At 45.8% G+C, this 24,017-nt stretch overlaps 1 protein-coding gene and 1 pseudogene across 1 annotated transcript; one reads left to right on the forward strand and one right to left on the reverse strand.

Annotated features, from left to right (window-relative positions):
* Positions 1 to 2,616: 2,616 nt before the first annotated feature.
* Positions 2,617 to 6,469, forward strand: LOC136519997 (jasmonate O-methyltransferase-like). Its single transcript, XM_066513401.1, has 4 exons — positions 2,617 to 2,700; positions 5,277 to 5,687; positions 5,771 to 6,016; positions 6,125 to 6,469. The coding sequence occupies exons 1-4, from the start codon at positions 2,617 to 2,619 to the stop codon at positions 6,467 to 6,469; spliced, it is 1,086 nt and encodes a 361-aa protein (XP_066369498.1).
* Positions 6,470 to 9,630: 3,161 nt separating this feature from the next.
* On the reverse strand, positions 9,631 to 23,581 carry LOC136523429 (mitogen-activated protein kinase kinase SIPKK-like; annotated as a pseudogene).
* Positions 23,582 to 24,017: the final 436 nt, after the last annotated feature.

Here is a 24,017-nt window from a genome sequence, read left to right on the forward strand (position 1 = left end):
AATCCCGGTTGGGGTTACCAACCGGGACTAAAGGGTGAACCGTTAGTCCCGGTTGGTGTTACCAACCGGGACTAAAGGATGCGCCAGGTTCGCTCGGCTGGAGGGCCTTTAGTCCCGGTTGGTGTTACCAACCGGGACTAAAGGTCCCTCTTTAGTCCTGGCTCGATGACCCGGGACTGAAGGTTCCACCTTTAGTCCCGGGATCGTTGTCCCGGTGCGGTAACCAGGACTAAAGGCTGTTACCGCCCGGGACAACAAGTCCATTCTGTAGTAGTGAATCGTATAAGTCACTAAGTCAGCCAGTTAGGTAATCAAAATGTCGCCAACTTGAGTTAGTCAGTTATAAGTGCAAACAAATTGTACAAATAAATGAGTCAACCAATAAAGTCAACATCTCTATTTTGAAATGCAATGGATCTAAATTTATCAAAAGTCAAACTACTCTAAATTTTAGTGGAATATAATGGGTCTGAATTTATCAAAAATGAGATTATCCTAAATTTACAAACATTTATAACATCAATGAGACAACTTTATAAAAATGTATTTCATAATCTATCTAACGATCCTCATTTGGTGGTACCGTAAATATTATTGTTTCTTCTATAAACTTTGTTAAACTCAGTACGGTTCCACGTAGGCAAAAGAAAAAAAAATATCACATTTCGAGACGGGGGAGTGCAAAATACGGAAAAAAATTGGATGCGCGATGGGCTCATTCCGTCTCGGGTGCGCCACCCCCGGCTGATAGACGCCGCGTGTCACCGGTTGTAATCAAAGGGTCAGCACGTGAGGCGCACGTCGCTGGCTGTCTGGCTCCCCTCGGCTCACACGAGGCTCCACCGTGGCTCCTCGGCTCAGGCATGAGCGCGGCTTCTCCTCGGGTACAGGCTACCCGACGCTCATAGGTGGAGGCCGCGGCCCACGGTGGAGGCGACGGCGGGCTCGCGGCCACGCCAACCAGCAGCAGATCATTCACCGTCGTGCAGCACCGACCTGGCCTGCCGCGGTGGAGACTGCACGCATCTTTTCGTCAGAGGAGGCGAAGGCGGCGGCGTGGTTCCGCCGCCGCGCAGCACATCAGCAGGTCGTCGAATGCGTCCACGCGCAGGAGGAGGACGTGCCAACGCCGTCCATGGCGTCGTCCTCGCAGGAAGCAGGGCGCGCCGCCCTTGCGGCAAAGAACTTCAGTGCCCTCGCAGGAACTCGATCTGTTGCGACTCCCGTGTCCCGTATCGGCCCGGCAACCGCCCCACGTCATGGACTCCGCTCGAATCAGGCAGGCACTCGGCGTGGTGCTGCGAGCCGAGCCGCGAACGAGAGCGTTGCCAGCCAGAGCCTGACGCCCGGGAGCGCTTCGTACGAGCCACACCTCCCGCGAGCGTTGATTTGTTTCCTCGCCACGCGTCAGAGATCGAGCGCAGGGGCGCATGGCCGGGTCAATGAGCCCATCGCGCATCCAATTTTTTTTCCAAAATACATGCACAACATTTGATCTGCTACTCTCGGAAGTGTTGGGCCCGGTGTGGAAGTGGAACCGATAAGAATCGGCCCATAGAAGGACAAGAAGAGTCTCTTCTAGTGCCGTAGAGAATAGAGATACGGTAGCTGAGAAGATGGTTGCATGCAGTAGTTACTTAGCATGTGTTTGGTTGAAGGGTTAAAGTGGATTTGGGATGGGTCCAGTTTTGCTAGTGTTTGGTTTTGGGACTAGAGGTTTGGGTTCATCTCCTAAAGGGAATATTTCAACTATTCGCTTGAACTTATCAGCCGGTTTATCAGATAGTATTTTTCTCTTACAACAAAACAGCTTCAGCCGGTTTATCGGCCGGCTTTAATACCAGCCGAACGCTATCATTAATATTGTTAGATGCGGGTCGACCCGGTTCCTTCGAATCGAGCGGACGTGGTTGACCCACTTCGCGTGCAAGAGAGAGAGCGAGCGACCATAGCGCAGGGGCAGAGTGCGGGGCCGCGGGGGCCGAGCGCCGGTGCGGAGCAGAGCGCAGCGGCGGAGCGTAGGGCTGCGGGGGCCGAGCACAAGCACGGAGTAAAGCGTGGCTGCCGAGCGCGGGCCGCAGGGGCCGAGTGCAGGCGCAGAGCAGAGCGCGGCGGCGGAGCATGGGGTTGAGCGCTGGGGCGGAGTAGAGCGCGTTGTGGGGCTGCCGGGTATGGCCTGAGCGAGAGGAAGAAGGAGGGCATAGAGGCTGACGTGCGGGGTCCATGTAGCAGGGATCTCAATCCACATCCCATGTGTCTCAACCAAACAAGAAACCAAGATGAACCCGACCCACACAACAAAACAAAAAACAGAACCACTCCATTCCAAAAAAATTCAAAGATGGATCCAACTCATCTTAGAAAGTCCCACAGCCAAACACATGCTTAGCCACTGCCACGTCCTTGAAGTTGTCGCCACATGTGTCTGACTCACTAGTACACCTCTCTGCAATCGGAGTTCTACTATAAAGACTAGTAATCCTCAACGTACGTCCGACATGTTGCCTTGCTATCTTTTGGATTTTGGCAACTGCGTGCTGGTTTAGTTTGGAGGTGCAGTGCAGTGCAGCTGCAGCCGTCGTGCGAAAACTGTGTGAGGGAGAGAGAGCGGGCGCCATGGCAGCCGTACTTGTAGTGGAAACTCTGCACATGGTTCCCGGAGACGGAGATACAAGCTACGCTCGCAACTCCACTTTTCAGGTATCTTTTTGGTCTAATTATTATGCTATTTGAATCTGTCTTCTGTCTGTCATTCAAATGTGAGCTAGCTTGCGCACACGGACGCATCAATTAATAACTAAATTTAACGCGAGAAGAGATGGGCAATGGAGAACTTGGTATATCACAGCCCATGCATGGCTCTTTGTTTCATTTCAGAAAGGACCTTCTTCAGGCTTATTCGTATTCCTGCCAAAGCCCCCAAATTTAAGAGGATGTACTCCAACTACCCAACTAAAAACAAATTAGTTTTGCAACCAGCGAAAACTAGCTGTAAACATCCAAAAAAAATAACGGAGGTGGACATCTTAAGATACCGGCCTCCTAATCGATGATTTTCAGAGACAGACGGTCGTCTTAGGACGTCTGTCTCTATAAATGATTTTCGAAGACGGGCATTTTAGCTATGCATTTACAGAGGTGGTCGCTAGTTGTGCTCGACTCCGGAAATGATTTGATCCGGTGTCCTAAAATCATTTTTCTAGTAGTGTTGTTCGTCGGGGGTCGTCGGGGGTCGATGTGTGGACCTCCGGTGGCTTAAGCACTCAAAATACTCAGGGACACGAGAGATTTATCCTGAGCCCTATGTCTAGTAGTTTGATGTATTCTTCGTGTTAGGAATCACTACGCCAGAACACATAATCACTGCTAGACCATCACTGCCGGTTATGGTGGAGCCGAAACAGTGATAAGAAGATTACTATCGGTTCGTGACTTCAACTGGCAGTATAGCACAACAGGTAGTGATAGGTAAACACTCACTGCCGGTTCGTGGCTCTATCTGGCATCGGTAGACATGGTACTATCACGACCAGTTGAAGCCACGAACCAGCAGTCATAGGTCCACCCATCACTGCCAGTGTGTGGCCACGAACCGACAGTGATAGCCTGTTTTGCATTAAAAAATTCATAATTTTTTCATAGGACATCGGATTAAGATAAAGTTTATGTCAAAGTTATAGAGTTTAAAGAGATATAAGACTTTACGGTTGACAACTTTTTTATTTGAGATGGTTTACAAGTTCAAAAGTTCTCAGATCAGATTTGAGATGATTAGCAATGTCGAATGGAGATGAAGTCAATATCAAATTTGGAACATTCTACGAGATCTATAACTATGCAGTTAACAACTTTTTCATTTAAGATCGTTTGAAGTGTCAAATATATAATATGAGATTCAAAATTGTGTAATTAAAAATAACAACATCAGATATGTAGTCACATGTGTTGCATCATATTATTGCCCGTTGTAGACCCAACAGTGATGAGGGTGTCGATTGTCCATCGCTGCAGCCAAATCCAACAGTGATAGGATATTTTGACCCAACAATGATTATAAAATCTAGTGTAGTGAATACTCAAACCAGAATTATTACAATGGAGGAAATAGAGAGAGAACGAGAGAGAGAGAGAGAGAGAGAGAGAGAGAGAGAGAGAGAGAGAGAGAGAGAGAGAGAGAGAGAGAGAGAGTGGTAGGGGTAGCACTATGTTGATTTAGGGTTCTTGGTGAGATCGTCCAAGTGGGTCTAGGTCTGATCATCCCCTTCTACGAGAGCCCATACCTTTCCTTATATACTGAGGAGGGCATGAGGTACAAAGCGAATGGTTCTTTACCTAGGGCTTCGGTCTTCTTCTTCGTGGTGCCGTCGGTCCTTCTTTGTCCTCTAGCTGGGGGCCAACAAAACCACAACCACTCCCTAACACCTCTGCTGCAGCCTGGCGCTGCCCGCCTGGTGCCGCCTGTCGCAGCGGTGCCTTCCCCGGATGAGCCTTCTCCTGGCTTCTTTGACACGCCAGGCTCCTTCTGCCCGAGGGGTTGCCAAGTGGGCCCGGAGTCCCTTACTTCGGGCTCCGACAGATCCTTATCCTAGCGCTTCATGCCCCGGGTGTGACCCTGCCAGGGGTGCCCGACAACGCCTCGTGGCTGTGGAATGGGACAACAGTGTAGTGCTTCTGCGCCTATCAGATGACTCTGAGTGTCTAACAGATTCCGAAGCTACCTTCTGGCTTGGCTCTGGATGATTGTTGACTCCGAGCCAAGGTTGGGATGGCCACGAGGGCAGTGGCTTGGTCGGGGCTCCCCTTAGGCGGGGAATCCCCATTGTCTTGGCCGAGTCCCCGAGCCCCGAGCGATGGTGACTTTGCCTTTCTCAGGCTCACCCCTCTGACATCGAAGACGTACCCCAAGAGTGTAGCCCTTGAGCCCCCAGCATATTTGGAGAGTCAGCAGGGGTTAATAGGACTGTCGCGTTCTTAATGCGGTTCTGGACGGAACTTGAGGCTTCGAACATCAGTTAAGAACTAGTTGTCAAGTGAACTGGCTTGCTCGAAACAAGAAGAAAATCTGATCGGAGGGAATAACATATTTGGTATAAGTAGTTTGAAAGTTTAGGTGCCTCCGAATGATGATTAATAAATATTTTTCTAGATAAAAAAATATTTTTTGCCAATTTGAAAACTAGAGTATATGTGTTTTCCGTTGATAATTGTAGAAATATTATTTCCTTTTATCCAGATTACTAATGTGGGCATTTTCCATGCATCTACGCACTATCCAGAGTGGCCTGCAAAGCAAGCTAAAGCCAATGATAGAGGAAGCCGTGGCAAGCCTCCTGAACGACAATGGTGCCACTGCCGACGCATACTGCGGTGGCATTGCGATCGCCGACCTGGGCTGTTCCTCCGGTCCAAACACGCTTGCGCTTGTGTCCACAGCCGTGGACGCCGTCCGCCGCCGCTGCTCGGAGCTCCAGCAGCAGCCACCGGAGCTGTGCATACACCTCAACGACCTCCCAAGCAACGACTTCAACCTGGTCATCAGGAGCCTGGCCACGTACATAAAAACCCAAGAAAGCTTCAGATCTCCTGTCTTAACCAGCATCGTCCCCGGCTCATTTCACGGGCGTCTCTTCAACAAAAGTAGCCTTCATCTAGTGTGCTCGACCGCTAGCTTGCACTGGCTCTCAAAGGTTAGTATACATCTCTTCTTTTTTTTATATACGTAGCTTTTTTCTAGATTGCATTAACCGGCCGGAAAATATAACATTAACAGGTACCTGAAGATCTGGTGAGGAACGGAATCCCGTTTTACGGCAGGGATGAGGCGGTGAGGTGCGCTCGACGTTCCACAGTCATCAAGGCCTATGCTCGGCAGTTTAACGATGACTTCACACGGATCTTGCACATGCGAGCTCAAGAGATGGTTCCTGGAGGCCGGATGGTTTTCTCCCTTGTTGGGCAGAGTGCCATTCTGTTTTTGGAATTCACAAATGCCATACTACACGAAATGGCGTCAAAGGTACTGTATATTGTTCGCAAAAAAAGGTACACTGTATATGTCAACCATCACGCATATGCAGTTATTACTAGATATAAGTCTATAATATTTGGTGGTGATTATTAACAGGGTTTGATCGATAATGAGAAACTTGACTCTTTCTACATACCATTTTACGGGCCGTCAGAGAAGGAGCTGAGGGAGATAATAGAAGCTGAGGGTTCATTTTCAATCGACAAGATGGCTCTCCATGAATCTCTTGATCAAAATGTCATTCTCGCGCCAGAGACAGCGGCGCGCACAGTTAGAGCTGTAATGGAGCCAATCATAACGCAGCATTTTGGCCCATCTGCAGATGCTATGGACGAGTTCTTAAGGATCACGGAGAAGTTCATCAAGATGTCGCCTCTAGATGAGTTCTCTCCAAGTAAATCCAGCGCTTTCGTTGCTGCGTCCCTCACAAGGAGGACATAATCGACTGCACCGCCGTTTGTTTACAGTGAACAAGAGTGGCAAACTTGCGTATATGTATGTTTGGCAAATCACAGGATTACATGCATGTATAAACTATAATAATGAAATGTTTTGTGGGACAAAATTTAATTAAATCCTGGTGATATAATATCCGGTGTGTTGATCGACTTAGCTTTACGTGCTCAAGTGATATGTTTGAATGTTTCCATGTAATTACTTAGCTTAGGTACTCAAGTGAAATCCAAAGTTTCTAGACATAGTGCATGCAAAAGATGTGCAAATATAATCTTAAGCATGCGATTTGTTAAGAAGTTTAGATTTCACTTAGATGTTTTTTATTTTTACAATACATTTTAGGGCTAAATAGCTTAACTGAAAAGTCAAACATACTACTATGAGAAGAAATTTATTTACAAAACTATAAAGCCTATGATGCTTACAACCAAAATGGATCGTGCTTAGTTTTTAGCATTTATATTTAAAAATTATATTTCTAAAGACTTGTGGGTTCTTCATTTTAGATCGACAAATTTATTAAAAAGCAGTGTAAAAGCTTTGAATGTTTTCTTGGGGAGTATGACTTTCAGGTATTCTGAAACGATTTTCATTAAAAAATCATTTCCCATGGATAATTTTTGTAAACTTCATTTTCCCACTGGATTATTTTAAAAAGTAGTTCCACAAGAAAATGACAATATTTTTTTTTCTGAAATTTAGCAGATACATGGGATATTTTTTAAAAATTTACGAAAATGTATTAAAATAATAAAAAAGACCTCTTCGGAATCTAGGGTTTGAAGCCATGATTATTGGATTAGCCCTTGTTTTTAACTGCTAGTGCTGGTAAAGCTACTCTCCATGGAGAGATCATTAACATCTAGGAGACAAAGTTTGGGCCTCTTATCCAAATGTGTCATCACCTTTAGGAACTAAAGGAAAGGGTCCGAGCTCTATCGAGAAATGGGAGAAATAAAAAAAGAAAGCTAGTAAAGAACCCTATAGTATGTTTCAGGCACAAGGCAGGTAGTCTGTGTTAAGTAAAATGTTTGATAAATGGATTTTGGCAAATGGGTGAGCTGAAGACAACTGCCTCGGTCGCAATAAGGACCGTATGTAATATTCCATGAGAATTTTACTTTCTTCTTTTGTGCATGATGTTCGTAACCAAATAGATTAGACCTAGTGCGAACTTGTTTCCAAACTAAGTCACATCACATGATTAAATATGCATAGTTTAGAGAGGCCAGCTCCTTCGGTGTCCGTTGAGTCACGAGTGTCGAACAGGCCATCAGGGACAGCCGAAGGGAACAGCCGAACAGGCAAACAGGAGTTTGTTTAATATAATTTAAAATCTCACTGTGAGGATCTTCGCCACAGTTTTTTGCGTAAAAAAAAAAAATAGGAGCAGGTTAGGGAGGAGCACTAGCTACCACATCTACAGCTGACACAATATCGGGCTATCATTTATACGAGCATGTACTGACTTGGGCCTCACACAACTCATTCTGACTCAAGTCGGCCCAAAGCCATTTACATTTAGCCCACAACGGGCTAACAGAACACAACAGTACATCACCAATGTCTTTAACCTGAACGCCACCATAATATATACTGGATGGGATTTACTAGTGTCCGGACGTCCGGAGCGGATGAGCACGTCCGGACGCCCCCTCGCATGCTGCTGCACCAGCCTGCCTGCCCATGCATGCCGCTGGAGTATCGTTGCTACACGTGCACATCCGTCCCAGTCTTCCTCGTCCCGCCTCACACGCATAACCCGCTACCATCCGCCCCGTCTCACCCCACACCACACCCTGGCTGCGCCCCGCCACTCCTTCCCCCTTACCCCCCTCCTCTCTACGCGCGGGCGAGACCCGGGAGCCCGGATGAGAACGAGCATGCCCCGTCCGCAGGACCCAGGTGCGCCGTGCGCCCCATCTACTGGCCCTGGCTCGCCGTGCCAATTCCCCAGCACCTAGGACATGCCCCCATGACTCTCTGAACATACCTCCGAAACACAAAACACTTGCAACATGAAACTCTTGAAAACAATATAAGTCTGAAGCATATGAAAAATTTGAAACATACGCTTGCAACATATGTGTGAAAAATATGCAACATCCGGATAAAAAACTTGCAACATGAAATACTTATTGCAACATAAGAATGAAACAACAGAAACATTTGGAACATACTCTTGCAACATGTGTGAAACATATACAACATCCAGATCAAAACGCTTGCAACATACGTTTGAAACAGATGAAACCATTTCAACAAACGCTTGTAACGTACCTTTGAAACACTTGCAGCATATGCAACATCCCAATCTACTTTTACAACATCCATATGAAACACTTGCAATATACCTCTGAAACATCTGAAACACTTGAACATACGTTTGCAACGTGCGCTTTAGCCCAACATCTCCGCTTGGGAATGGAGGCTCGTCGGCACGTGGAGTTCACCGATATAGAGCTCGCCGATGGCGTGAAGCTCGCTGCTCCCGTGGAGAAGCCCGTGGCAGGTCCCGTGGAGAAGGCTGCGGCAGGTCCGTGCGCTGGAGAAGCCCGCGGCACGCGGGAGGCGCGGTGGACATCAGGATACAAGAAAATTTGGAATTGACTCGTACACCAAATTAGATAATGGCCAATCCAATAACTGAGCCAATACATTACAAGGCGAAACAAACATGACCAAACGGTGCTTCCGATATACAGATAGGCAAAACTTCCGTGCTCATTCATCCTAAAATGCTGTACATGTATGTCATATATGTATAGTGATGGTATTCGTGATATATATATATATATATATATATATATATATATATATATATATATATATATATATATATAACAATCACATGACACACACAAAGATCATTACACAACCCAAGCCTTGTCCGTAGATGGAAAGAAGAGAGAAGCGGCGGCAGGGGGGTCTCGAATATTGGTGTCAGTAAACTACAGCTCTGCACATCATCAGCTTCCAGAGGTGTTACCGGTCCTTCCAGGAGATCGATACCACGCTTGGATTCAGTCGCCACACCTTTGCTTAAGGAGGACAAAAAATTAGAGTTCCCTGGAACTGTATATAAAAGAAAATGTATCACTTCTGTGCACAAAAATGGATACACAAAAACAACAAGGACACTGTTATTACTTGTAGGTGGCGAGGGTAGATCCTGCGGTAGTGAAGCATGAAGCAAGATCTATATGCAGGTCATCATACATGCTCAGGAATGGATGATTCTGCATCGAAGACAACAGGAAGGGAAGGGTAAGATAAGTGGTTTAGTCTTGCAGACCATTCCTGACATGACCATGAAGATGTGAAGCTGTTTTTTTTTGGCTTACCAATAAGGCTTGTGCTGATGACCTATCATTAGCATCCTTGGAGACTGAAAATCACAATGAAAACATATGCATCAGATAGTAACCTTCTCTGGACAGATTACATAGCTGGACAAATCTGCAGATAGAGAATACCAAGACACAGCAGGAAACATATGATCCAAACTTTCTTGGTATTACCTACTACATGCTTTTCCGTGCATATGTAATATACAAAGCAGGCATATTTTGACTTGAGCAATAAAACCATGAACAAGAAATGCAAGCACCCCCATGATGTCATTTTAAAATACTAGTTCATAATTGCCAATGCAAAAATAATTGCTAACATGTCTCGAGTAGCTTAATCACAGGTAAGGATGTCTATAGGCAGCATTGGTATAGAGCAGTGTATGATTACCATGCAGAAATGAACGCACAGAATTCTGGTGAAAACTGGTCCCATGGTGCAGATGGTGGTGATTGCAACAACAGCTACGAGAAGTTCATAAAAGCTTTCACAAGGAGGAAACGGAAAGTTGCCGGTTGCACATTCCAGTATCACTAGTCTCAAACTCCAGATATCACTCAACCATGTTTCGTTCCACTGATTCTTTCTGGCTGTCAAGAACAGAAAAAATTGCTTTGGGTCATCAGAGCTAGTAAGATTCAGATTATTTCACACCAAACTGGAAGACACATTTGCGAGCTGAAAATCTTGCACTCACCGCCATGTAGTTGTATGTGCCAATAAATGTATCTCGTTGTCCAAAGGAGGTAGAAATAATCAGTCTGTTCGCTTGTTGATTTCAGCCAGGGCTTATCAGCCAGCCAACAGTATTTTTCTCTCACAACAAACCAGCACCAGCCGGACTTATAAGTAGGTATTTGTAGGGGCGGCTGGTGATTCAGCCGCCCCTACAAATGGATATAGCAGGGGCGGCGCCCCTACATACAAATCGACTCATTTAATTTGTAGGGGTGACTCGTATTACCAGCCGCCTCTACTGTGCCATTTGTAGGGGTGGCTGTTGTGCTGGAGCCCGAGTACGGCACTGTAGGGGCGGCTGGAGCTGCCCCTAAAAAGAAAAAGTCTCATTGCTACAAACTGTTATTCACATAGTGTTATCAGCCCAGAAACCAACCAGCGAACAGGTCGAATGGCACTTACACCAAAGTCTGATATTTTTACTTCACCCCTATGATTTATCAATATATTCGATGGCTTCAGATCATGGTGTATAATGAGCTTCTCATTATGCAAGTATATGAGTCCTTTTAGTATCTGCACAAGAAATGTTTAATTTCAATTATAAGGTTCATGAGAGTGTAGCATGTTAGCTTTAGTATTATGCAAGTATATGAGTCCTTCAGCTCACCTTTGATTTATGACGATAGTTATCTGCTTTTGATTCCTTGTTATGCGTTAGATAGAAACTTGTTCTAGTGTTTAAGGGGAAATGACAGCTGCGAGCTCATACTGACTCAAGTCGGCCCAAAGCCATTTACATGTAGCCCACAACGGGCTAACAGAACACAATAGTACATCACCAATGTCTTCAACCCTGAACGCCACCATAATATATACCGGAAGGGATTTACTAGCGCTCGGACGTCCGGACGCCCCCCGCACGCTGCTGCACCAGCCAGCCCACCCATGCATGCCACTAGGGTATCGTTGCTACACGTGCGCATCCGTCTCCTGTCTTCCTCATCCCGCCTCACACGCTTAACCCGCTACCATCCGCCTCGCCTCACCCCACGCCCACACCCTGGCTGCGCCCGCCACTCCTTCCCCCTGACCCCCTCCTCTCTCCGCGCGGGCGAGACCCGGGAGCCCGAATGAGGACGAACATGCCCCGTCCGCAGGACCCCAGGTGCGCCGTGCGCCCCATCTGCTGGCCCTGGCTCGCCGTGCCCCCATGACTCTCTGAACATACCTCCAAAACACAAAACACTTGCAACATGAAACTCTTGAAAACAATATAAGTCTAAAGCATATGAAAAATTTAGAACATACACTTGTAACATATGTGTGAAAAATATGCAACATCCAAATAAAAAACTTGCAACGTGAAAATGAAACGGCTGAAACATTTGAACATACTCTTACAACATGTGTGAAACATATACAACATCCAGATCAAAACGCTTGCAACATACATTTGAAACAGATGAAACACTTTGAACAAACGCTTCCAACATACCTCTGAAACACTTGCAGCATATGCAACATCCCAATCTACTTTTACAACATCCATATGAAATACTTGCAACATATCTCTGAAACATCTGAAACACTTGAACATACGTTTGCAACGTGTGCTTTAGCCCAACATCTCCTTTGTTGCTTTGGAATGGAGGCTCGTCGGCGCGTGGAGTTCACCGATGTAGAGCTCGCCGATGGCGCGAAGCTCGCTGGTCCGGTGGAGAAGGTCGTGGCAGGTCCCGTGGAGAAGGCTGCGGCGGGTCCGTGCGCTGGAGAAGCCCGCGGCACGCGGGAGGCGCGGTGGACATCAGGATACAAGAAAATTTGGACTTGACTCATACACCAAATTAGATACTGGCCAATCCAATAACTGAGCCAATAAATTACAAGGTGAAACATGACCAAACGGTGCTTCCGATATATAGGCAAAACTTCCGTGCTCATTCATCCTAAAATGCTGTACATATATGTCATATATGTATAGTGATGGTATTCGCAAATATATATATATATATATATATATATAGTGATGGAACCAATCACATGACACACACAAAGATCATTACACAACCCCAACCCCAAGCGGGGGCAGGGGAGGTCTCGAATATTGGTGTCAGTAAACTACAGCTCTGCACATCATCAGCTTCCAGAGGTGTTACCGGTCCTTCCAGGAGATCGACATCACGCTTGGATTCAGTCGCCACACCCTTTGCTTAAGGAGGACAAAAAAATAGAGTTCCCTGGAACTGTATATAAAAGAAAATGTATCACTTCTGTGCACAAAAATGGATACACAAAAACAACAAGGACACTGTTATTACTTGTAGGTGGTGAGGGTAGATCCTGCGGTAGTGAAGTATGAAGCAAGATATATATGCAGGTCATCATACATGCTCAGGAATGGATGATTCTGCATCGAAGACAATAGGAAGGGAAGGGTAAGATAAGTGGTTTAGTCTTGCAGACCATTCCTGAAATGACCATGAAGATGTGAAGCTGTTTTTTTTTTGGTTTACCAATAAGGCTTGTGCTGATGACCTGTCATTAGCATCCTTGGAGACTGAAAATCACAATGAAAACATATGCATCAGGTAGTAACCTTCTCTGGACAGATTGCATAGCTGGATAAATCCCCAGATAGAGAATACCAAGACACATCAATTATAGATGGAAACATATGATCCAAACTTTCTTGGTGTTACCTTCTACATGCTTTTCCGTGCATATGTAATATACAAAGCAGGCATATTTGCCTGAGTGTAACACTCGGCAAACAACACACGACATCTATAGTGCCGGCAAACATCTCTTTGCCGAGTATTTTTTATTAGGCACTCGGCAAATACTTCGCCGAGAGCTGAAACCGATGCTCGGCAAAAAAAAATAACGTGACGACGCGGAGACGGTCATGGCGCGTTTGTCGAGTGTCCGAAATTTGACACTCGGCAAAGCAAACATGTTTGCCGAGTGCCCCGGCCCTGACACTCGGCAAACATGGCTTCTTTGCCGAGTGTCAAATCCCGAACACTCGACAAAAACTGGCCCAGAATGTACAGATGTTGGCTTCTTTGCCGAGTGTCATAGCGCAGACGCTCGGCAAAGAAGCCATTTTAGTCCCAGAATGTACAGATTTTGGCCATGTGTTCGCTTTGCCGTGTGTTTTTACCTTGGCACTCGGCAAAAGGCCTCTTTGCCGAGTGTAACACTTGGCAAAGCGACCATATATTTCTAGTTTTTATGGTTCGGTCACGTATAACGTACCCCACCCAAAAAAACATTATAGGCATCACACATAGTTCACAATAAGCATCACACGTAGTTCATATAGATATATCGACAACACATAAATGCAAATAAACTTCAGAATCACAAGTAGGTTCATTCACAACCACAAATGCAAATAAAATTCACTGAGTGCAATGGTGTCCACTGAGTAGTTGTTTACACCAAAATTTAGGAGAAGAAAGCGGGAACTCGTAGGCTTCCAGAATTATGCCAATCAAGGAGTCGATAGAGTAAAGATTGATATCTGCTGGATCGAATGTGACACTGGATTGATTCTTTCCGAATGACGTCAGCAGATAACGATGACAGGATATGATTGACATCGAGAAGATACATGTCGGACTCTACAAAAGGGGAAAGATTAGAGTCCAAGTTATCTTAAGATAGGAATATTTCCTTCATACCAAAGATTGTATTAAGTTGTACTCGAGTATGGTTCGTCTTAGGCTCCGGGTATAAATACCAAACCCTGGCTATTGTAAAAGGGAACCAATTAATCAAATACATGTCAATTACTTTTTTCGGCTCCGGCCACCCCTTAGGAGTAGGAGTAGAGTAGATCTCGACGAGTTCTTCGGCAAGTATGGCTGCATCGATCCGGTCGACCTCCACTGCTTGTTGTAAGTACCGACATGGTTTATACCTTTGTTCGTATGGCTGCATCGATCCGGTCGACCCCCACTGCGGCTCTGGTATAAGCTAGTTATCGACTCTTGCCCAATTCAAGTATGGCCTGTGTGATTCTGCCTCTCACCCCACTGCTTGAATTGGATCAAGGTCAAGTTATCGGCTCTATCTTAGAGTGGCAGTCTTTGGTAGATTCATTAAGTTACCAATATTGCTTATTGCTTTCATTATTTATCTAATTACAGCAATATCACTCTGCCCGATTGAGATTGATCTGGATCGGCCTTATATCTTGTTTAATCCATCGTTTGCTAATCTAAAACTGATCTAATCTACATCTTAAGCGACGAGTTATGTTTTTATCGGCTGTTTTGCGTCAATCTTAACGTGCATAGAGTGCGGTTAAGGCATGTTCGATCTTGAGTAGATCTATCGGTTAGCGAGAACCATTTCATGGCCCGTCATCACGGCCTGTAGGATTCTGCCTCTCACCCCACTGTTGGCACCGTGGAGTGGGGATCGTTGGTTGATAGACCTGTTCCTGAGAAGACATGACCTTAACTGTGCGTTGTGCCTGAATCGGCTGTTTAACCGATATCCAATGCTTTCACGAACAGTTCACATCACGAGATCGTTGAAGTAGAGATAAGTTGAAAGATGTGTTAGCCCCACGATCTTGTTATTGTATTACGGCCTGCATGATTCTGCCTCATGCCCGACTAATATTAGTAATGAGTTAGGGTCGTCGAGTCTATTGTTGTTTCTACGGCCTGCATGATTCTGTCTCATGCCCCACTGGTCATGGCGATAGATGAGATCTAACATGTTCATTAGATTTATCTTTATTAAATGATTAAGTGATATTGAATTGTTTCTTTATATAAAAAGGAGTTTGGTTACTCGTAATCATTGGCTTAGTATGGACCGATCATCGTTGATATCTTATTGCCATTGATTAATATTCATTTAAATGATGTTTATCCTGAATGATAACCGATTCTCCTCACACGACCCCATGAGCTCTAACTGACTTATTCTCATGAATATACTAGAATCGGCTATTCAGCCGATTTCCTTTCATATCGGCTCTCACAACCGTACATTCGGGACTGTCTAGCAACACCGGCAAGTTTCGCCCTTAACTACTAATGAACTTTCTCTCCTTGTCAATTGCAGGGTCAAATTGACTAGCACGCCTCAGAAGGATTGTGGAGGATCGACCACCCCTACGCTGAAGCTAGGTGGATCTGCTCCATAGAGCAGACCCTTCCGACTTGCTGCGTGTGTCCTCGGTACGGGACGAAATTCTGTGTCGACACACATTTCTGGCACGCCCAGTGGGACACCACAGTCATCATGGCGGTTCACAACAACGACAGCATCCTTATGGTACATTATGAAGACCTGCCTGATGAAGATAGGGATACCATCAACAAAGCTACGGAAGAATTTCAGAAGAAGTGTTTGTTGTCCTACACCAAAACACGTGACATGACAATTATTTAGAAATTTCCACTACCAAGAGTTCTACTACATGGGCAGATAGATACAGTCGAAGCTAAAGACAGGCGTTTCTACGATCGATCATTTGAGGCTCAAAGAAATCAAGCTAAATGGGCGCCGCTTCACCTGGAGCAATCAACAGGACAACCCGACGCTCACTAGAATTGACAGGCTGCTTTGTACCAACGAGTGGGACCTGCTCTTCCCCGCATGTTTCCTACACTCCCTCCCATCACTAATGTCGGACCATACACCCCTACTGCTACAGGGAGAGCTTGACCACCAGCACAACACGTCCTTCCGCTTTGAAAATTACTGGACTAAGATGGAAGGATTCCAAGACATCGTCCAAAATTCTTGGAATAGGCCGGTCGCCTCGGCTCTTCCTATCAAACGCTTGCATATCAAAATGGCACGCGTGGCAAAAGCAATCAAGCGTTGGAAGAAAGACAAGATTGGGGATACAAGGATACAGCTCGCCATTGTGAAAGAAATATTATTACAGCTAGAAGCAGCCCAAGAACATAGGATGCTCACGGCCATGGAACTTCACCTATGCCGCCGACTCAAATCCCGTAGCACGGGGCTCGCTGCTATTGAAAAATCAAGAATCAGACAGAGATCGAGACTAACTTACATCCAATGTGGAGATGCTAACACAAAACTTTTCCATAGTAGAGCCAATGCTCGACGGAGAAAGAACTACATACACTATCTACACACGGATGGGGGAATCGCGGTGGCCCACCAAGATAAAGAAAAGGTCATACACAATTATTTTAGAAACCACATTGGCTCTGCGGCGCAGAGAGATTCCACAATTAACTGGCAAGCCCTAGGTTACAACCAGCATGATCTTTCTAACCTGGAGGTGCCTTTCTCCCAGGATGAGATAAAAAACATTGTATATGCCATGCCTTCCGATAAAGCGCCGGGACCAGATGGCTTCACAGGCGCCTTCTTCAAAGCATGTTGGGAAATCATTAAAGAGGATGTCATGGCAGCCATGAACTGCTTATTCACATTGAATGCCCAGGGTTTCGAATGGCTAAATTCGGCTACGATTATCCTTCTCCCCAAAAAAACGGATGCAACAAAAATTAGCGACTTCAGACCCATCAGCCTACTCCATGGCATTGCAAAGATCTTCTCCAAAGTGTTAGCTGATAGACTTGCCCCCCGACTCAACTCCCTCGTTTCAAACTGTCAGAGCGCATTTATAAAAAGGAGAAGCATCCACGATAATTTTCTGTACGTCCAGAGCGCGGTCAAAAAACTACACAAGCAGAAGATTCCGACTTTGTTCATGAAACTAGACATCCACAAAGCCTTTGACACGGTACACTGGGGGTACTTGCTTGAGGCGATGCAGGCTATGGGTTTCAGACAGCGTTGGCGGGAATGGATCTCTATCATCCTACGTACGTCCTCCTCGACACCCATGCTGAATGGGCGACAGGGGGCCACCTTTAGCCATGCCAGAGGCGTCCGCCAGGGAGATCCGCTTTCGTCGATGCTATTCATCCTAGCTATGGACCCGCTTCAACGTCTGCTTGACCTAGCAACTCAACAAGGGATTCTCACCCCTTTACCAATCACGGCGGCTAAATGGAGAACCTCATTGTATGCAGATGATGCCGCCATTTTCCTCAGCCCCGCAAAAGACGATGTAGAAGCTGTCAAAACCATCCTGCAGGCGTTTGGCACATTCTCGGGACTCCATATTAATCTTCAAAAGAGCTCAGTGCATCCGATTGGTTGTGGAAACGTCGACCTAGACCAAGTACTGTCGCCTTTCACCGGTACTAGAGGGGGCTTCCCATGCAAATATTTGGGGCTGCAACTCCATATTAGATCACTGCAAAGGATTCATGTCCAACCTCTCATAGACCGGATTGCCCACAGGCTACCCAAATGGAAAGGAAGATGGTTAAACAGAGCGGGACGTCTCACTCTTGTAACCTCTGTACTCTCCTCTATGCCAACCTACCACCTGACAGTGTTTCCCCTCGCCGCTTGGGCTAAGAAGAAGATAGATAAAATTAGGAGATCGTTTTTGTGGAAAGGGGAGGAGAATGCAAACGGCGGACACTGCCTAGTAAACTGGCAGACAGTTACTAGACCAAAAGACCTTGGGGGTTTAGGCGTCCTTGACCTGGAGAGATTTGGACGAGCTCTCCGGTTGCGATGGCTTTGGCAAGTGTGGGTGGACGAGTCCAAGACTTGGAGCGGATCGAAGCTCCCGTGTTCTGATGATGACCGCATCCTCTTCAACTCCTCAATCAATATATCTTTGGGAGATGGTGCAAAGACAAGGTTTTGGCATCACAGTTGGCTCGATGGGCAAGCTCCTAAATACCTAGCCCCGAACTTGTTTCGCCTAGTCTCAAGGACTAACCAAACGGTGCAAAAAGAGATGCGGAACAACAATTGGATGCGTAAACTAGGGAGGAAAATCACCTCGGCTACCCACATAGAGGAGTTTGTATCCCTCTGGATACGAATGCAGGATGTGCACCTACAGCAGGGTGTCTAGGACACCATCACCTGGCGTTGGACAAATGACAGGAATTTCTCCACCCGCTCGGCATACAAAATCCAATTCAGAGGTTCGCTCCCCCCATTCCGTACGGATTTGATTTGGAGAGCGCATGTGGAGAACAGATGCAAGATATTCGCCTGGATCTTAGTGCAAGATAAAATTCTAACGGCTCGTAACCTACAAAAGAGAGGGTGGCTGCACCAGCAGCAATGTGTCATGTGCAACGGGCCCTTAGAAACAAGCCTCCACTTATGCCTTTGTTGCCCTTTTACCAAGGCGGTTTGGGATCAAATCTTATCATGGGAAAACTTCACTCAACTGCAACAGCAACTCCAGGTAAACCCCACCCACATCAAGTCATGGTGGGAAGAAGTGGCAGCGAAAGTGCCAAGATTTGAGCGGAGGCGACTAAACGGGGTAATTATCTACACATTCTGGAATATATGGAAGGAAAGAAATAGGAGAATCTTTGACAACTTGATTCAAACGGGAACGCAGGTAGCAGCAAGGATAAAGGAAGACATACACCAAAGGAAGAGAGCTCTTGAGTACGTTTAGCTCACAGGTGTATGGGGGGAAGATGGGGATGAAACCTTAATCTCGCTAGTCTTTGATTGTACATAAACTTTCTTTCCCTATCTTAATTGAAAGGCAGAGCTCCTGCCATTGCGTTCAAAAAAAAAGACAGGCGTTTCTTTATGGAAGCCATAGACAAATCTGTTCATGATGCCATATCAAGCCGCAATGAAGCTTTCGTTGATGCATTTCACAACGAAATGAGAGAGGCAATTCATGGAATTCCAGTTGATCAGGTTGGATCAACTTGTTATAATATTCCAGATCCATTGACCCAAGGGACCAATCAAGTCGGTACCAGTCATCAAAAAGCAGCACCAACTGGTAATGGTGGCGTCCAGACACTTCAAGGTTCATCTAAACAAACTCCGGGTACTGCTACAAATCAGATATAGTACAATCCTAGACCGTCAGTACAGCATGTGCAGCAGCCGGCGGGACAAAGTCAAAACCAGATGATCAATTTTGGCACATCAGGACACATACCGTTGTCGGCTCAGAAGACAGCACCATCCGTTCAGAGGATCCGTAGAGATATAGATCCTTATGTCTATAATCAGAGACTTCAAGCAGCAAGCCAGCAAAGGACCCAACTGATTGAGATTCCACAAGGCTATCATTATGGCACGGATTATAACACCCTCCACATGATACCAAATCCAGGATATCAAGGCACGCGGGATTTCAATCCACAGATGGGTCAGCAAGTACCGAGAAATCCAAATCCACAGGCTGACGAGTTGCTACTCAGGGTGACCGAGATGATGAAGAATCAGTTCGGTCTAAAGCCAAAGGGAATGACCTTTTCATACAAACGTCCATATCCAAAATGGTATGATTTGGTCACCCTTCCTACAAATTACAAGCTCCCGGAATTCGCCAAGTTCACTAGTCAAGATGGTATAAGCACAATAGAACATGTTAGTCGGTATCTTACACAATTAGGCAAAGCATCAGTTGAGGATGCCCATCGAGTTCGTTTCTTCTCCTTATCCCTGTCAGGGCCGGCCTTCACTTGGTTCTCGTCATTACCAGTCAACTCCATTGCCAATTGGGCCGACCTGGAGAAGAAGTTTCATACATATTTTTACACTGGGACTAGAGAGAAGAAAATAACCGATTTGATAACCATGAGACAGAGGACTAATGAATCGAGCACTGAATTTCTTCAGAGATTCCAAGAGACTAAGAATCTGTGTTTCTCGTTGAGCTTGGCCGATGATCAACTAGCTGCTTTAGCCGTCCAAGGAATGCTGCCGATGTGGAAAGAGAAATTGTTGGGACAGGAATTTGACAACTTGGATCAATTGGCTCAATGAGTGGCAGCACTTAATAGCCAATCCAGAGCATACGCAGAGATACCCGATTCCAGAAGAGTACCTCAGTGACTGAAGCTTACGATCCATATTTAGTTAATGATGGCTATGAAGATGAAGAAGAAGAGGTTGCTGCAGCTGAATGGAATTGGGGCAAGAAGACAGTGATGGTACCAAATCCTTGGGGAAGAGGAATTGAAGAGAGTTATGACTTCGATGTTACCAAATCAGACAAGCTCTTCGATTTCTTGCTTGAGAAGGGGCAGATCAAGTTGCCCGATGGTCATGTCATGTTGCCCCCTGATCAGTTGAAAAACAAAAAGTTCTACAAATTCCATAACGCTACTTCTCATTCCACTAATGAATGCAGAATCTTTAGGCAGCATATACAGAGAGCTATTCAGGAAGGGAGGCTCAAATTCGATACACCTTGGAAGATGAAAGTCGATGATAATCCTTTCCTAGGAGATGAGAACATGGTTGATGCTGGGCTGTTCAAAGGAAAAACCAAGGTCCTAACATTGACCAAATCAAGAGAAGCTAGGACAGTCGATCCCGAAATGCAAATATCGGCTGATGAGTACAGAGAGATTAGAAGATGTCGTGCCGAACAAAAGAGCCGATACGAGCAGAGGAAGACGTCGAAAGCAGAGACGTCAAAGCCACAGGTCACATCTCAGATTCTGTTGAATAAATGGCAGCGGCAGAAGGAAAAGGATTATCAACATTGGTTAAAAGATCAAGCATACCAGCATCAATTAGAAGTAGAGAAGTATGAAAGGGAACAAGCTGAATTATATTGGAATTGTCCCTTCTTTAGGCATTGCTGGAATGAAGGTTTGAAGTTGCCTACTAGATACGACTGTCCAGAATATAGTAATCAACATCGAGAGTATAGACAATCTCGAACCAACCACCGGTCTATCCATGCTCAAGATGCATATCATCATAACAACATGGATCGACGCTTAAAAAATGAAAGTGTTCATGATCGGTTGGGAAAAAGAGTCGTTGGATAGGATTGGGCTGATCATGAAGAGGAAGGCACTGAAAGAAGATACACATGGTAGGAAGGCCAGTGGTGCCTAGGAGATTTGACGAGAAGCCAAAAGAGGAGGGTGCAGTGCCTAAGGAATAGAGAGATGGAACAGGCTCAGGCACCCAGTAAAACTCAAGTATGGCGTACCAAGCAGATAGCTGATAAGAGGCAACCATCGGCTAATATCCATATGGCTTTTCTGTTACCATCAGAATTCAGAGCTCCGGCAGATCAGGAAGTTTATTCAGACTTCGATGAGTCAGAGTATGAAGAGATGGTTGCCAAGTTAATAGTTGTGCAGCAAGCAATATTTGATAAGCCAGTCAAGCATCGGCACTTAAAGGCTTTATATATGAAAGGTTTTGTTGATGGGAAGCCGATGAACAAGATATTGGTGGACGGAGGTGCTTCTGTCAATCTTATGCCATACACCACTTTCCGTAAGCTTGGCAAGGGACCAGGAGATTTGCTTGAGACCGACATGATGCTTAGAGACTTCGGAGGAAATACATCCAAGACAGAAGCAATAAACGTTGAACTAACAATCATGAGTAAAACTCTGCTCACCACGTTCTTTGTCATTGATGGGAAAGGATCATACAGTTTACTCCTCGGTCATGATTGGATTCATGCGAATTGCTGCGTACCGTCGACCATGCATCAGTGTTTGATTCAATGGCATGGAGATGATGTTGAACTGGTTCATGCTGATGAGTCCGTAAGCATCGCAACAGCCGATCCAGTCTTTTGGGAACTAGGAGATTTCGAGTGTCTTTCTGGCAAATCATGGGAAGGAGGCTTCATTAAGATCAGCAATGAAAGCCAACAGCCGATGCAAGTGATTGGCTCTAAGAGTTTATTTTAGTAAAAAAGGTTACGACTTCATATCGGCCATTGGAATAAAGGAAAACAAGTATTAGTTATAAGGTTTAGGCCGATGTATGAATGCTAGATAAGGTGGCAAATTTGGAGTTAATGGATTTGAAGAAATTATGTTTCACTTAACAGGATGTTCGACCTAGGTTGATTGCTCGTTCAACTTTTGATGTGAAAGTTTCTATGGTATGTTATCCTGACACCTGGGCAACATTCGATAGCCGATTCATTCTCGGCTCTAATAGCCGATACCAGGAGGGTATCGCCTCTAGTGCAAAAAGTAAACATCTTCAAAGACAGTAATAGCCGATACGATATGTATCGCCTATAGAGCAAAAAACAAAAAGAGCAAGAAACATTCATAGTCATACATGAAGGCATTGCATTGAAGCACAATCATAAAAGAACATGAGTCTTCATTCTTTCATTTATCCTAAATACAAACTAATCAAAGACCTTGTTCACCACATCTTGGGCGGAAGTTATGTCCACTATGGCCTCTGCTGCCATGACGAACTCTTTGAGCAAATGTTCATGTTCTTCAGGGCCATTGCCCATTGGGAAACCAGTTTCCATGGCATGGAGCTCGTGCCTAGTCTGAACTTGCACCGCGGTCAGCGCCACCACCGTGCCATGATGAACGCCATGGAGGGCGATCTCCTGAACGTGGGCCAGAATGCCATGGAGGGTGATCTACTGAACGCGGGCATTGACGGCATCCACAGCCATGTTTTCCGCAAGTTAGAGAGACTCCAACTGCATCGTTAAGGCGGATGATCACAGAAACGGGGGAACTATCAAGATAAAGACTGTTGAAAGCAGAATAAAGATAACCCTGAAGCCCGTCTTACATGTCACCGCAGCGTTGGACTCAACCAGCCGTGCTCGAACAGCGCTGGCCTCCTCTTCGGCCGAATGAAGAGTGGCCTAAGAAGCCTCGAGACGAATCTTGAGCTGGCCGTTCTCTTGGGTTGCCTTGGAGTAGCGGTTCTGGGCCGCCCTCCACTCCCAGAGAAAGCGCCGGGCGTTGTCGCCATTATACGAATCGGAGGAATCCGACGATGAGGCTGGTGCGGAAGAAACAACATCGGAGGATTCGCTAGCCCCTTCGAAGAGGACGAAGTCCATCGTTCACAACAAACCTAGAAACAAAAGTTCATCCCTATGAACGGAAAGTTATGGATTATTGCCATGAGCAGGAGATATCAATCTCACCTCATGCGTCGAAGGCGCTGGCTCACCGGCATGTTCTCCTCCAGGGTCTTCCCCACCGCATGCTTGCCATGGTTATCCTCACCGGCCATGGAATCGATTAGATCTACAGGAAGGGGAGAAAACTGCTACAGGGGTTTGAAGGCGGAGAAGTGCAAAGGAATAGGAGCAGTTGCAAGTATGGATGTGATTCGAGGCCGGAGCCCTCGGCCAATATTTGAAGTCACGAAGCAAAGAGATGGACACCTCAGAAAGTGCAAAGGGTAACCACAATTAATAGAAGGCGGAGCGCCACTTCGCTAATACCTAAGAAAATGCGGCATTGGGTAGTTAAAGGCAGAAGATCAAGGGGTTCTCTTAAGCCACATTTTTCAGATCAATTGGATCGCAAGTCTGAAATCGGCCGTTTTCAATCGGCTCTTCAGCCGAAAAGAGAAGATACAACGAGACAAGTGTGGTTATCGTACACAAGACATGTATGTTAACCTACAAATTACAAGCCCAGAATATCCTGAATGACTTTTAAAA

This window comes from Miscanthus floridulus, chromosome 18, assembly GCF_019320115.1.
Source record: "Miscanthus floridulus cultivar M001 chromosome 18, ASM1932011v1, whole genome shotgun sequence".
Lineage (NCBI taxonomy): Eukaryota > Viridiplantae > Streptophyta > Magnoliopsida > Poales > Poaceae > Miscanthus > Miscanthus floridulus.

Excerpts from the sequence above, each read along its gene's own strand:
- LOC136519997 (XM_066513401.1), top strand. The coding sequence starts at position 2,617 with ATGGCAGCCGTACTTGTAGTGGAAACTCTGCACATGGTTCCCGGAGAC. Across the intron at positions 5,688-5,770 it reads GCTTGCACTGGCTCTCAAAG|GTACCTGAAGATCTGGTGAG; the intron begins GTTAGTATACAT and ends TAACATTAACAG. Across the intron at positions 6,017-6,124 it reads TACACGAAATGGCGTCAAAG|GGTTTGATCGATAATGAGAA; the intron begins GTACTGTATATT and ends GATTATTAACAG.